General features: G+C 44.7%; 4 protein-coding genes across 7 annotated transcripts in view; 3 read left to right on the forward strand and 1 right to left on the reverse strand.

Moving 5' to 3' along the window:
- Nucleotides 1-73: 73 nt before the first annotated feature.
- tprkb (Tp53rk binding protein) lies at nucleotides 74-1,809 on the forward strand. The gene is made up of 4 exons (XM_076722598.1): nucleotides 74-285; nucleotides 425-547; nucleotides 722-898; nucleotides 1,145-1,809. The coding sequence occupies exons 1-4, from the start codon at nucleotides 145-147 to the stop codon at nucleotides 1,229-1,231; spliced, it is 528 nt and encodes a 175-aa protein (XP_076578713.1). The 5' UTR covers nucleotides 74-144; the 3' UTR covers nucleotides 1,232-1,809.
- A 24-nt stretch (nucleotides 1,810-1,833) lies between these two features.
- On the reverse strand, nucleotides 1,834-3,984 carry LOC143315115 (phenylserine dehydratase-like). The gene is made up of 7 exons (XM_076722597.1): nucleotides 3,909-3,984; nucleotides 3,354-3,531; nucleotides 3,075-3,256; nucleotides 2,864-2,994; nucleotides 2,552-2,700; nucleotides 2,383-2,472; nucleotides 1,834-2,221 (listed from the first exon to the last, which is right to left on the reverse strand). The coding sequence occupies exons 2-7, from the start codon at nucleotides 3,529-3,531 to the stop codon at nucleotides 1,956-1,958; spliced, it is 996 nt and encodes a 331-aa protein (XP_076578712.1). The 5' UTR covers nucleotides 3,909-3,984; the 3' UTR covers nucleotides 1,834-1,955.
- Nucleotides 3,985-4,030: 46 nt separating this feature from the next.
- On the forward strand, nucleotides 4,031-8,792 carry trmu (tRNA 5-methylaminomethyl-2-thiouridylate methyltransferase). Its single transcript, XM_076721731.1, has 11 exons — nucleotides 4,031-4,242; nucleotides 4,425-4,590; nucleotides 4,954-5,060; nucleotides 5,201-5,323; nucleotides 5,421-5,593; nucleotides 5,700-5,753; nucleotides 5,871-5,937; nucleotides 6,087-6,187; nucleotides 6,360-6,504; nucleotides 6,592-6,674; nucleotides 6,799-8,792. The coding sequence occupies exons 1-11, from the start codon at nucleotides 4,161-4,163 to the stop codon at nucleotides 6,946-6,948; spliced, it is 1,251 nt and encodes a 416-aa protein (XP_076577846.1). The 5' UTR covers nucleotides 4,031-4,160; the 3' UTR covers nucleotides 6,949-8,792.
- Nucleotides 8,793-9,885: 1,093 nt separating this feature from the next.
- The window catches only part of celsr1a (cadherin EGF LAG seven-pass G-type receptor 1a), an 83,502-nt gene continuing 78,568 nt past the window's right edge, over nucleotides 9,886-14,819 (forward strand). For all 4 annotated transcript variants that reach the window (XM_076722632.1, XM_076722631.1, XM_076722634.1 and 1 more), the window contains exon 1: nucleotides 9,886-13,578. In XM_076722632.1, the coding sequence (XP_076578747.1) occupies nucleotides 10,020-13,578 (3,559 nt within the window). In that variant the 5' untranslated portion in view covers nucleotides 9,886-10,019. The remainder of the gene's footprint in view (nucleotides 13,579-14,819) is intronic.

Below are 14,819 nucleotides of genomic sequence, written 5' to 3' on the forward strand. Positions count from 1 at the left end.
TTTCTTGCTTCTGGGGAACTGTTTCTTAAAGAGGAACGTTGCTCCTAAGCGGTGTAACCGTGTTATGGTTCCCTCATGTGCAGGCGTTCACGTTAGGCGCGGTTAATCGTGATATCTTAATAGTTCGTCAAACGATTGTTCAGTATGCATTTAACTCACAAATTAGAGCTTTTTCCGGACCAAAGAGTGACTCAAATGCTTTTCAAGGAGGTTAAAAATGCCGCAGAGTTGAGACAGAGTGCCATGGCGGGTAAAATACAAGGTGCCTTGATCAACCCAACGATGGTGAGACACTTTCATTGAGCTTGAGCAATGTTTAATTAAAGTTTTGTGCACATTAGTTCATAAGTTCTCATGTTTACCCATTAGCTAACAACTGTATGACTTTCCACACAGAACAAACTGCTCTTTCTTTTTCATTTAGTTGGTGAATTCTTTCCAAGTGCTGGTCGCTGCCAACAAAGCTGTTAACTTACAGAAAATTGGGAAAATGAAGACAAGAAGTTTATACTCAGAAATAATCTTCAACCTATCACCTACTAATAATGTAAGTAACCAAAACCTAACTTCCTATTCTTTGTATCACTATTCATTTCTTGATTTGAAAATGTTTCTTGTTGTTGATGCAGATGTGTGTTGCTCTCAGCCTTTGCTCTCTTCACTATCAGGTATCTAAAAAATGGAAACGTCCTATCTCATGTATACATCCTCCCTATGACAGATCTCAGAGGCTTTTAAAAGGTTTGGGATTTCTGATGGCGATGACTCTGTAATGGTGGTCCTGGTTCACAATGAAGATGAGTCAGAGCTTCTGTCAGACATCACAGCCAGGGTGAACGGACGGCAGGTCCCAGTGGATGACGTGTCCTCGCTGTCAGACCAGGCACAAATCAGAAAGGTTCCCCATCTCTGCTTTCATTATATGCAGCTCACGCCATATAATGTCCACTTGCATCTGTGGACAACTAATTTAGTCAGATCTAGGACATGCGCACACACTGTATATACTCTTCATTAACTGAGAGGAAGACCATTCACTGTTAGCGAAAGAGGACATTTTTAGACACTGGACACCTTTGCTTCTACTCGATAAGATTTCAGGAGCATTCCTGTTCATCTGAGCCCCTTTTCTCCTTTGTTTCAGCTGTATAAAGTCACTCCCCAGGAGGAGAAGTGCGGGTCTCTGCTGGACGCAGTCGTATGCAGGATGGCCACCAAAGATGTCATGTAGCTGCAGCAGGAAGAAAGACCAAAACAGGACTTTTTTTAGAAAAAAAAAAAAAAAAAAAGACAGCTGCCTTTCTTCATATGAGGTGTTTTTCCCACCACATTGTAAAGTCTCAAAACCACAAACGTTGTGCACTCCATGCAAACTGAAACTGTTATATAAGCCTTATTATGAACCTCAAGATAAAGGACTTCACCTGTCTTTTCTCCTGCTTGCATTTTCTTTGTAAGTGTTAGACTCTGACAGACATGGAATAAGTTTGAGTGGCGGTGGAGGAATCATTTCACGTTATTGAACATCATCTTGAGTTCCCGCAGCAACTTTTCATGCTTCTCCGTCTTTCCTCTGAACCTTTTTCAGTTATTTTTCTCTCTGAAAGTTGAAGGTGAGCTCTGAGGTTTTTGACAGCAGGGGACAGTGATGTAAAGCTGGTCTCATGCCAGAAATCTGTGAATAATGAATCCAAAGTGCTCTGGGGCAAAAAAGCAGAAAACTATATCTGCAGCCACAACAATGACATGAAAGAGTCATTGTTGCTGTCAGCCCAAGAAGACGAGAATATTAAATGTGCTGGTTGTCTGAAACGTTTCCGCTTTGTTCTTTTAAGTCACCTTGAAAGAGGCACTGACATTGTTTTGTTTGTCCAACTGGTTTTCATCTTCACAGCATGTTACACGACCAAGAGACAACAAGTAAAACCAAATAGCATATTGGCAGAGTAGAAAAGTCACTTTCTAGTCTTGTTTGTTTGGCAGTCAGGGAAGTTGGCAAGCTCATCTTTGCCGACGTTGCCTCCGCTGAGGATGCACACCACATTCTTCCCCTCCAGCTCAGGTATCTTGCTGTTAACAATGGCAGCGAATGCGGCGGAGCCCGACGGCTCCACCACGAGTCCGGACCCATAGAGGGTGGACACGGCAGCCTTGATCTCATCGTCGTTTATAAGGATGATCCCCTCCACATAACGCTGACACAGCTCGAAGGGCAGGGTGCCTGCGGCGCATAGAGAAGAGATCCAGATTACAGCAGGAACAGCAATTGTGTTTGACCTGAAACACAACAGTGCCTTTGTCTAATACGTGAAGAACAGACAAACAAAAGTCTTAATTTACACCAACAAAGAGAAAGATGGACAGAAATAGCTTGAATGATACCTGCAAATGGTGGAGCAAGTCCTGAGGCGATGCTTTTGGCGTCCATGCCCACTGGCTTCTTCTCAATGAAGCTTTTGTACATGGTGCAGGCTGAGCTCAAACAGAAAGACAAATTCGAGTTCACTGAGCTGCTCATCTGCGTGTGCGGCGGCTGTTCTGCTCCTCTTACCTCCTTCTGGTTCCACACCGTAGATTCTGGTCTTATCGCAGCCCGACAGTTTGATAGCAGCAGCCACACCGGCCAGCAGACCCCCTCCTCCACAGCACACCACCACCACATCCGGCTCGGGCATCACCTCCAGCACCTCCATACCAAGACTGCAGGCACACACAGGTTCAGCTTAAATACTGGTACTTTTCGAATGCAATGAAATAAACTTCTAAATCTCCATCATACACCTAAAGAACAATAAATGTATCTCAAAACAGTTGTATTAAAATATTCTGACTTGCACTTTTTGAGGAATATTCAATAGTCTACCTGGCGTGTCCTGCAATCAGATCCAGGTCATCATAGGAGTGCAGGAAGGTCATGTTGTCCTCCTGAATGCAGCGGTTCACCACAGTCATCAGACAGGAGGTGGGAACTCGCTCCACCTCCACCCCGAAACTCTTGAGGATCAGAGTGACACTTTTATTACCGTATATAACCACATACTGTTACGTCAGTGAGACAGCAGATCACCTCTGACCTGTATGAGGATGGATCTGGACGCTGGGGCGGTTTCCGGCATCACCACCTTCCCCTTTGAACCATAGTGTTTGGAGGCATACGCGAAAGACTTCCCATAGTTCCCAGCAGACATGGTGACAAAATGACCACCCTTCTGCCTCCTGGCAAACTGATTGGCCACTCCTCTGATCTTAAACGACCCTGTCAATTAAATGTAAGACAGCCCTTCAGTGATGAGCCATCACTGCAGAGCTGCAAGGTGTGGCTGTGTGAAGTGAATCAAAGTGTTTCCTCATACCGGTCCTCTGCATGTTCTCCAGTTTGATGTGGATGTTGCAGCAGATGTTGAGGGGCAGTGTTGTCTGGCACCAGGGGATCATGGGAGTGTTGATGACTCCCAATGGGCTGTTTCTCACTGTCTCCCTGGCGTCTCTCAGCAGATCCAGGGTGATGGCATCTGCAGACACCTCACCCATCTGTGACAAAAACACAGTTTAATGTCAGGAATACATTTGGTTAAAACAGAAACAATTCGAAGATAACAAAAATGTCATATTTTTTCAATTACTACTGCAGTTTTAGATATTATTATTCTTACAGGATTTCACATCTGGCCTAGACACATCTTCTGTGTAAATATCGAAGAATATTAGTGAGCTATAATTTAAAAAAAAATTGTAAAAATATTTCTGGCTGCTCTGCTGATGCTGGACATGTGAGCAGTCCTCGCACGCTTCACAGATTTATTAAAAACAGCTCATGAACGTCGACTTTCAGATCCTACTTTTAACAAAAGAGTCGTTTAGTTCACAATAAAGATATGTTTCACTTATTAGACTTATTTCCCACTAACCTTAAAATCTGTTTGTTTTTTCCAGTCACTTTAAACTGTGACGGCCCCGCGATGTTTGCTGTGTTACAGTTTTTGCGGCTCTCGCCACCACCATCGTTCCAATATGCAACGCGTTTCGAGTCGGACGTTATTATTCAACGGACCGCAAACATGGCAGCGCCCGCAAACGGCAGGAAAGAACAGTTAGCTAATGTCTGTTAATTAGCTACATAAGAAAAATAACATTAATAGAAAGGTGTGTCCTTTGACAACATGGGTTTCATGAGGCACGTCGTGTGCGCCATGTCTGGCGGCGTGGACAGCTCTGTGGCGGCGCTGTTACTGAAGAGAAGAGGTGAGAAAAACCTGTCAGGTCTGACAAATACACAGAAACACACCTGAGCTGACTTCATTATGCTCTACCTGAATAAGGAAGCACCTATTTTTTAATTCTAAATGACAACAAATGTCCTGCTTCTGCTGTCAGATGTGCTAGCATAATGACACATTGCTTGTTCTTGTGTCCTCCGTGCGAAGGCTACAGTGTCACAGGAGTCTATATGAAGAACTGGGACTCGCTGGATGAGAGCGGAGTGTGCAGCACAGAGAAAGACTGTGAGGACGCCTACAGAGTGTGTCAGACCCTGGACATCCCCTTCCATCAAGTGTCCTATGTCAAAGAGTACTGGCACGAAGTTTTCAGGTATTTGTGGCTGCCTAATACATACATACAATAATACATAATTGATATAATATATAATTGATTGGCAACTGTGTTGATAACTGATTAATCAGTTTGAGTGAGTTTTAAAGAAAAAAAGCCAAAATTCTCTGATTTCAGCTTCTTAAATGTGAATACTTTCTTGTTCTTTACTCCTCTATGATCTCTATTTTTCACCATTTTCTTACATTTTATAGACCAAACAGTTAATCAATTAGTAGAGAAAATAATCTACGGATTAAATCAACAATGAAAATTATTATCAGTTGCAGCCCCGATCATAATTGTGTTTTGGTTCAATAACTCTGTAAAGTGCATGCATTGTTTGTCTTTTGCTTCTTTCAGTAATCTGTTGAAGGAATATGAGAAGGGCAGGACACCGAATCCAGATATACTTTGCAACAAGCACATCAAATTCAACCATTTCTACAAGTACGCCATCAACACTCTGGGTATGTGATCGTAATGTGGTCGTACACATACACTAAGCCGCTTAATATCTGTTCAACCTGTTTCTTTTTTGAACTAGAACACGACACAAGTGTCCCCTTAAATAAGACTCTTAATTCATGTTCTACTGTTGTTGATGAAGGTGCTGATGCCATGGCAACAGGCCACTACGCCAGGACGTCACTGGAAGACGAAGAGGTTTTCCAACAGCCGCACACCCCGCAGCGCACCACCCTCTTCAGAAACCGATTTGAGATTCGAAATCGTAAGAGTTTGACTCACTGGCAGTGAAGTTGTACCGCGGTGCGAGCTTTGAGGTCAGCCGGTCAGACTGTCTTAACGCTCTGTTTCCTCCTCCTCAGCGGTGAGGTTGCACAAAGCAGCAGATCTCCTCAAAGACCAAACCTTCTTCCTCAGTCAGGTCTCCCAGGATGCCCTGCGACAATCTGTGTTCCCGCTGGCCGGACTCACCAAAGACTTTGTTAAAAAGATTGCTGCTGAGGCAGGGTTTCACCACGTGCTGAAGAGGAAAGAGGTATCCACACACGCACATGAATTCATACAGAAAAACATTTCAATCATGTTGATATTACATCTGGAGAGCATAAATATTGATTTGCTTGTGTTTGTATGCCTTTCAGAGCATGGGCATCTGCTTCATTGGAGAGAGAAACTTTGAAAACTTCATATTGGAGGTTAGAACTGAGTATTTGTTGCACATCATTTGGCTCATTTGACTTGTTTTCTTTCTTTCTTTCTTTTGGTGTATGAAGAGATACATGTAACCCAATGCTGTTTTCTTCTGTTTCCAGTATCTGGAACCTAAACCGGGGAACTTTGTCTCTATTGAGGACGGGTCTGTGGTGGGAACACACAAAGGTGTGTATGTAACTGGCTGTCTCACAAAATGAAGAGCTGGTGTGTCACTATGACATGATCGTACAGACAGAATCTAATGGCTCTCAATATGCGTCCTCTGAATGACTTCCTGTCCTTTTTCTTGTCATTTTGTGTCCCTGTCTGTCCAGGCTGGTTCACTCTGACGCTGGGCCAGCGGGCGAGGATCGGGGGCCAGAGAGAGGCCTTGTTTGTGGTGGACAAAGACATCACTACTGGAGATGTGTTTGTGGTGAGAAAGTCTGTTTTTGTCTTCTGTCTCCTCCTCTCACATCTCATGAGTAATGTTTTTTTTGCTGTTTTGGAAATTGTTTTGCTTTTATACTCTTTTGAGGTGTAGCCTTAGTTTGAAACATGACCAACATTTGCCTCTCCTCTTATCCCTTACATTCCTTGTGAGTCAGGCTCCAGCTACCAATCACCCAGCTCTTTTCCGTGACACGGTGCGGACCGACCGCTTCCACTGGATAACGGTTGACCCGCCTCCTGAACTCGCCAGGACCCAGATGATGGAGTGTCATTTCCGCTTCATCCACCAGATGCCTCTCAGTGAGTCTGATGTCATTGCTGTCTGCACACTGATGAATAATATATTATTTACTGAGGAGGAAAACACAGCTTTTTTGTGCTTTCCAGTTCCCTGCACGGTGACACTGAACATGAACGGCTCTGTGTGGATCTCACTCTCTCGGCCAGTCAGAGCTCTGACACCTGGACAGGTGACTGCTCACACACCTGTGTTATAGAATTCAGTGTAACTGCATACTTATAATGCCAAAGGACTTCAAAAACCTACACAGTTCTTCCTGTAAGAGTGTAACTGTATCTTTTTTCCTCTCCCAGTTTGCTGTGCTCTACAAAGGAGACGAGTGTCTGGGTAGCGGGAAGATCGTCCAGCTGGGGCCCAGTGAACACACGCTCCAGCAGGGCAGGGATCGGATGCAAGGAGCCTTGCAGCACAAGGAGCAGCAGACCCCTGACCCCGGCAGCTGAGAGGAGCTCACAGCCCGGCTGCTGGAAATGGTAGAGCATCCTGTTCGTGAAATAAGCTCTCTGTTAGACAGGGCTTTATGACGTAGTGCCTGTTCCAAGGGCCACGTGTGAGGCTGTTACACGCTGATTGTTTTTAACGTATCAACAGCATTGATCACACAAGGGGAAAAGGGTTGATTTCTGTACTGTTTTTAGTATTTGTGTGTCGATACTATGAGGTTATCTGCCAGCTGCTCAGATAATCCATCTGCGTTCAGGTAAAAGTGTGTTTTAATTGGACATTAGATGGTAAGACGCTGATTTACTAAGTAACAGAAACCTCATTTTGAAAAGCTTTCCTGACTGTTCACTTTTTCTAACATCACTGAGCAGATCTACAGCGACGCCACGGCGATCGACATCAGGCACAGTGTGTCTGTTTCTGCTGTTGTTTGCTATGCATTGCAAAGATGACCTGCACCTCGACTTCAGGTTGTTTAAGGCAAAAGACTGTCAGATATCACGTACTTCAAGAAATGGTGGATGTATTTATCACACCAGAGAAGATAATCAAAGTTTGCCTTTTCAAAAAGTGTATTCAGCTCTGAAATGTCTCAGTAGATTGGAGACAATCCAAACTTCTGTTTGGAGAGTTTTCATTTTCTCAGTGGAAGAAAGGCTGTTTTTCAAGGACGCTGGTAGTCTGAGCCCTTTGATGGTGTTTTTCTGTATTCTGTGTAAGTGAGAAACCTGTTACTAACCCAAGGAACTGGAGACATAGAGCTGAAAAATTCATCGAAATATCAAAATATTATCAAAGTTCTAACATGGCCAAGCACAGTATGCATATTTGCAGGAGCTGCAAAATGTGTCCTATCAGTAGGATTCTGTGGTTACAGCTTCTTCATGATATATGAAGCATTGTGGTGCTACAGCGATGCCCCAGCCTGCAAATCATGTTCTCCACTCATGAGGGAACATGATTGTTTACAGACTCCAGCTAAAATCACATCTTCATTTTTATATATTTTGCAGGGAAACTGAAAAATTAGCACTCACGCTAAAACTGTGACTCATATGGCATTTGCAGTTACTGTGGAAATAATTGTGACTGTGAAATAAAGCCCTGCTTGGAGGGTCTGGTGGGATTTGACTCTAAGCCAGCAGGGTTATCTTCTCATGTCCACCACAGAGAGCACCAGTGAAAGAGACTCTGATATTCTCTTGTTTATTCAGTATAATGGGATTCAAACTCGTCATTTCCTGTAGTTCTTCCTGTCGTCTCTAAGGCTGCTCGTGTTTTCCATGAATCTCCCTCCTGTCCTTACTGTCAGCCATGTTCACGCCGAGTCTGTGCCAACTGCAAACCTACACTGGTGATCAGCATTAATGTGTGACTCTGCTTGATTCTTTGAACCATTGTGACAAAAAAAGCTGATTTTTTTTGTTTGTCTCTACTAAAGTAGCAAGGTATTCATGTAATTTCTCAAAGCACGAAGTCCAGAGAAGCCACAAGTTTTCTCCCCGAAGGACAAATTATGTTCAAAAGCCTGTTTATGTTGAACATAGGAGACATTATTTCCTAACAACGTACCAAGTCGACAAACAATTGCAATGTGCCAGTTGGTTCTATTGTAAATAATTGAAAAGACACTATAACTGTTAAACCTTTTATTGCTCAGCTGTTTTATACTGTCATTCCACAGTTTGAAAATAATATATGTTTAGTTGTTTTTTAAAAAAAACCCTGTAAGAACATTTGAAGTGCCTTTTCTCTTCATTGTTTTAAGTCATGAAACATGAATCCTTCCATAACTACAAACTGTAAACACTTTGACGAATGAGTGAATAAACTTAATAAGTGATGTTTTGTCTTGGTTTTCGTTGGCCTGTAGGCCCTAATTATCTGTCCGGAGTCATGATATACTGATGAAAAATGCAGCATGGAGTTGTGCCGCGTTTGTCCTACAGCCATTGATCCACACGGGGGCGCTCTGATACAACATTAACCTCCAAGGTGAACCTGTTACTCTGCAGCCATCATTGTTTGGCACAAACAACATAGAGGATATCCCAAGGAATCCCAATGACAGTCACGACAGAGCTTAATTATGCCAATCTGGGTTCATCAACTTGTCCAGAACACATTTTAGTTCTTGGTTTCCTTGTTAGTCCTCTGTCAGCTCAAAATTGGGCTTTTTTTTTTTTAGGGGGAAGAAAACAAATGTGACAAGAATACAGAGCACATAAAGGCTGAAACAACACTTACAACAGAAAATAAAGAGGGTTTGTGGCATTTTGCAACACTTTAAAGTGAAAATAAAAGTTCCAAAAAACAAAATGACAAAAAGAGAGAAAAATAGATGCATTTTAAAGGCTTAGCTCATATTTTCCACTATTAGTTTTTCAAGCAAATCCAGAAGGAGCCATGCTTATATTCTGAGATGTTATCCTGAAACTATTGCAGTGCAGCAACTCACTGATCATTTGGTCTATAAAGCTCTAACATTGGTAAGGTTTGCTGAAAACTTATTAGAATAAGGATCTAACTAGTTAAACTTGCGGATGAGTTGCAGTTGATTGGAGTTTTGTGACTTAAAGACCAAAAACTGTACTTTATTCAATTATTTCTTATGTTTTTCAACGCACCATCACTGCTTACAGCCACTTCAACAAACCCAAGTTGAAAAGGAGCGACGCTCAGACACTCATTAGGAATTTTACCCGACTCTCACTCTATTGTAATAACAATGCACTTGCGCGCATTGGTCACCCGGTCAGGACCACTTCCTCAATCTCCATGAGAAAAAAAAAAGCCCCCCTGTGAAAGCGTCCCAGAGGGAGAACACAGCAGGTTTATGGAAATAAGCCTCTGAGGAGGAGAGGAGGAGGAGGAGGAGGCGGAGGAGAGCCACGGAGCCATTTTGTACTCATTTTTAAACTCAGAGGAACGCAGCCGCTGCGCGCCGTGGATACTATGGATACCGAGCGTCTTTTTCCGCGTTAAAACTCCACTATGAGGGATAAAAGCAAAACGCGGTGTTGGGAGAGGGAGAGTTAATGCTTTTGCGGAGGAGTTTCGGTGAAGTTGGATGGGATTTGGCAGGTTTAAAAGCATGGAGCTCTCGATGTGTTGGATTTGGGTTTGTGTCCTGTTCAGCGTGCCGCTTGCGGGATGTTTGGAGATGCACCTTTCGGAGACTTTACAGCCCGGGACCCTTTTGGCAAACCTGTCGCTCGGCCCTGGATGGACTTATAAAATTGACAGGACTTTATCCACTAAATCCATTCAAGGCTTTTTCCAGGTTGAGAGGCACGATGGAGTTATCCGCCTGTCCCGCAAAGTTCAGTGTGCGCACACGGCGAGGAACCCGGCGCCTGTTTATTTCAGAACAGGTTCCACAACATCTGGAGACGTTATTCTGACACAGTTTAATGTGTTTGTCCACGGCCAGGACTGTTTTATTAAATACAAGAGAAAGAAAGCGCCAGGTAAGCCAGACATTCACATTAAACACCTTTCAAAACTGGAGGCGACTTCCTGCTTCCCCGCAGGTAAATTGCTCTTGAATGTAACACAACTTTTGCCTACCTTTACGCGCAACGCCGCCTTTTTGGACAGCGTGTGTGTTGGAGAAGAGTTGAGCGCAGTGTTCAGCCATGGGCATTTGTTCCTGGCCACTGACTTTTGTTTTGAGCACAGAGGAGAGCCCGAGGTGAGTTTGCACTGTGCGTTACACAGCTCTCCAGGCGGCAGGCTCTCAGTGCAGCTGAGCCTGACGCTTGTTAAAGTGCCTAAACAACACGGATCCCTCTCAGAAACCACCCAGGGAAAATCTGGCAAATTGATCCACAGGGGCAAGCGACAGGTAAACGCGTCTCCCCAGTTCCAGCTCCCCAACTATCAAGTGTCCGTGCCCGAGAATGAGCCTGCAGGCACGCGAGTTATCACCCTGAAAGCCACTGACCCGGATGATGGAGAGGCAGGGAGGCTGGAGTACACCATGGAAGCTTTGTTTGACAGCAGGTCCAATGACTTTTTCAGCATTGACTCTCAGACAGGGAGCATAAAAACCGTCCAGTCACTGGACAGAGAAGTCAAAGACACTCATGTTTTCAAAGTCACTGTAACTGACAATGGCTCCCCTAAAAGGTCTGCCACTTCTTACCTCACTGTCACTGTGAGTGACACTAATGACCACAGCCCGGTGTTTGAGCAAACTGAATATCGTGTCAACATCCGGGAGAATGTAGAAGTGGGGTTTGAAGTGATGACAATTCGAGCCACAGACGGGGACGCTCCTTCCAACGCCAACATGATTTATAAAATTGTGAACGGCGATGGAGTAAACTCTGTGTTTGAAATCGACCCCCGGAATGGCCTGGTGAGGATCAGAGAGCGGCCTGACCGGGAGACCCAGGCCCAGTACCAGCTGATTGTCGAGGCCAACGACCAGGGTAAAGACCCAAGTCCCCACAGTGCCACCGCCACTGTCCATATATTTGTGGAGGATGAGAATGACAACTACCCACAGTTCAGTGAAAAGAGGTATGTTGTACAGGTTCCAGAGAATGTGGCAGTCAACACTAAAGTCATCCAGGTGGAAGCTACGGACAAAGATCAGGGCAACAACGCCAAAGTTCATTACAGCATCATCAGTGGAAATGTTAAGGGACAGTTTTACATTCACTCCCCCACCGGTGTGATTGATGTCATCAATCCCCTGGACTATGAGATGATTCGGGAATATAATTTGCGGATTAAGGCTCAGGACGGTGGCAGGCCCCCTCTGATAAATGGCACAGGGATGGTGGTGGTGCAAGTAGTGGACGTGAATGACAATGCTCCCATGTTTGTCAGCACGCCTTTCCAGGCAACTGTGTTGGAAAATGTGGCCGTTGGTTACTCTGTGATCCACATTCAAGCAATTGATGGTGACTCGGGAGAAAATGCCCGTTTGGAATACCGGTTAACTGACACCACGCCTGGTTTTCCCTTCACCATCAACAACAGCACAGGCTGGATTACAGTCAGTGATGAGCTTGACAGGGAGACCACTGACTTCTACACCTTCGGCGTGGAGGCGAGAGATCATGGTGTACCTGTGATGTCTTCCTCAGCCAGCGTCAGCATCACGGTGCTTGATGTAAATGACAACGTACCCACATTTACAGAGAAGATCTACTCACTGAAGATAAATGAGGATGCAGTCGTGGGGACCAGCGTTCTGACAGTGACAGCCGTGGACAGGGACGTCAACAGTGTGGTGACCTATCAGATCTCGAGTGGCAACACCAGGAACCGCTTTGCAATCACTAGCCAGAGCGGCGGCGGTCTCATCACTTTAGCCCTCCCTTTGGACTACAAGCAGGAACGCCAGTATGTCCTGACAGTCACTGCCAGCGATGGAACACGCTATGACACTGCTCAGGTGTTCATCAATGTGACGGATGCCAACACACACCGGCCCGTCTTCCAAAGTGCCAACTACCAGGTAATGCTCAGTGAAGAAAAACCGGTGGGCTCCACTGTGGTGGTGATCAGTGCGACGGATGAAGACACGGGGGAAAATGCTCGCATCACGTATGTGATGGAGGACAATGTTCCTCAGTTTAAAATTGACCCGGATTCAGGTGCCATCACAACACAGATGGAGATTGATTATGAAGACCAGGCTTCCTACACATTAGCCATCATTGCCAGAGATAATGGCATCCCTCAGAAATCTGATACCACCTATGTGGAGATTATCATCCTTGATGCCAATGATAATACTCCTCAGTTTCTTAGGGACATGTACCAGGGGAGTGTATTTGAAGATGCACCTGTCTACACCAGCGTTCTGCAGATCTCTGCTTCAGATAGAGATTCTGGCTCAAATGGCAGGGTGAGCTATACGTTTCAGGGTGGTGATGATGGAGAGGGGGATTTCATCATAGAGACTTACTCTGGTATCATCAGAACTGCTCGTAAACTGGACCGTGAGAATGTTCCTGTTTATAATCTGAAAGCCTTTGCTGTGGATAGGGGGGTTCCGCCTCTGAAAGCAGCAGTTCCCATTCATGTGGTTGTCCAGGACATAAATGACAATGCTCCAGTGTTTGAGAAGGATGAGCTGTTCATTGATGTGGAGGAGAACAGCCCGGTGGGGTCCGTCGTGGCCCGGATCTCTGCCACCGACCCTGATGAGGGCACCAATGCTCAGATCATGTACCAGATTGTGGAAGGGAATATTCCAGAGGTTTTCCAACTGGACATTTTTAATGGTGACCTCACTGCACTCACAGACCTGGATTATGAGACTAAAACAGAGTATGTCATTGTGGTCCAGGCCACTTCAGCACCACTAGTGAGTCGGGCCACTGTGCACATCCGCCTTGTAGACATGAATGACAATAAGCCGGTGCTGCAGAACTTTGAGATTATTTTCAACAACTATGTCACCAACAAGTCTAACAGTTTTCCATCAGGAATAATAGGAAAGGTACCAGCTCATGACCCAGATGTGTCGGATAAGCTCCGGTACCAGTTTGAATCTGGGAATGAGCTAAGTCTGCTGCTGCTGAACGAGGATACTGGGGATCTGAGGTTGAGCAGGGATCTGGACAATGACAGGCCCCTGGAAGCACCCATGACCATTTCTGTCTCAGGTAAGAAATAAATTATATGTATATACATTTCAAGCTGTTTTTCTAAGTGGAAATTCTCACTTTTCATGTTTCATGTTACATGTGTTAGTACATGCAAGCAAGGTGATAAAATGTGTTAAGAGACGGGTCACCACGTGTGATGTATCATCACACTGCTGAGTCAGTGCAGAATTTTCTGTGGTATAGAGACTGGGGGCAGGTTTCGGCTGTAGTGTTGACTGTATGTTCAGTAAGTGTTTGCTGCAGGCTCTATGCAAGATCCGGTTGTGCTGCTTTTGTGCCATTTGGGTGATAAATGTATTGTGCAAGTGGTTGGTTGAGGTAATAAAAAGGTGCTAATAGAAGCACACCCTCATAACCGAGCCGCTTTGTTGTTGCAGATATGTGGGTTTCTGTCAAAAGAAGGAACACACACATGCATGTAGTGCAGACATTTGCACACGCACAATTTCCCTCTGTTTGAGCAAACAGTATATAGACTTCACTCATTGAAGTGCAGAGGCTGAAGGTTTTTGCCTTATGTCGGTGTGCTGCAATGAGCTTTATGAACATCTTGTGGCAAGATGTCTCCCAGGATTTCACCAGAGTACCTTTCCTTGCTTTGCATAGTTTGTACAAGTCAACACTTGAAACTACCTCGATTTTGAATGATAGAGAGAGTTTTAGATCCAGAGTTTTGTTTTTACGGATAAACTGAGCTTTCTGTAATACAGGCTTGGGTCTCAAGGCTTGTGCGTTCATACGACAAGGTCATGCCGAAAGAATTTGTGTTAAGTTGCTTTTTTTCCACGACAGAAGCAGACTTTGTTCTTTCGAGTTAAAGATTAGACGAATGCAAACACTTGGACATTCACATCTAAACAGGCAGGGTACCAGCTACAGTAGAGGCACGCACACACACACTTGGGAAGAAAGCAGTGTGACATTAATCAGGCGGTTGGACGGGCGGGATAAATCCAATACCCTGACAGAATAACTACCCTGTCACCTATTGACAGCCGGTTGCTCAACCTTCTCTCTCTCCTTCTTTTTCTTATTCTTTTTTCTCTCTCTCTGTTGGTTGGTCTCCTAAAGCAAATTAAGCCCTGAAATGGGCAAATGGCCCAATGAAGTGAGATCTCTTCAGCTCACCCTCTCTTAGTTTCACCCTATCATCTAAGTTAAGGAAGGCCAGCATATCACACATACTGAAGGAGTATAAATGAGCTGCCCTGGACCATGCTGCACTAGGACAAGCCCAC

This window comes from Chaetodon auriga, chromosome 22 (genome assembly GCF_051107435.1).
Source record: "Chaetodon auriga isolate fChaAug3 chromosome 22, fChaAug3.hap1, whole genome shotgun sequence".
Classification (NCBI taxonomy): domain Eukaryota; kingdom Metazoa; phylum Chordata; class Actinopteri; order Chaetodontiformes; family Chaetodontidae; genus Chaetodon; species Chaetodon auriga.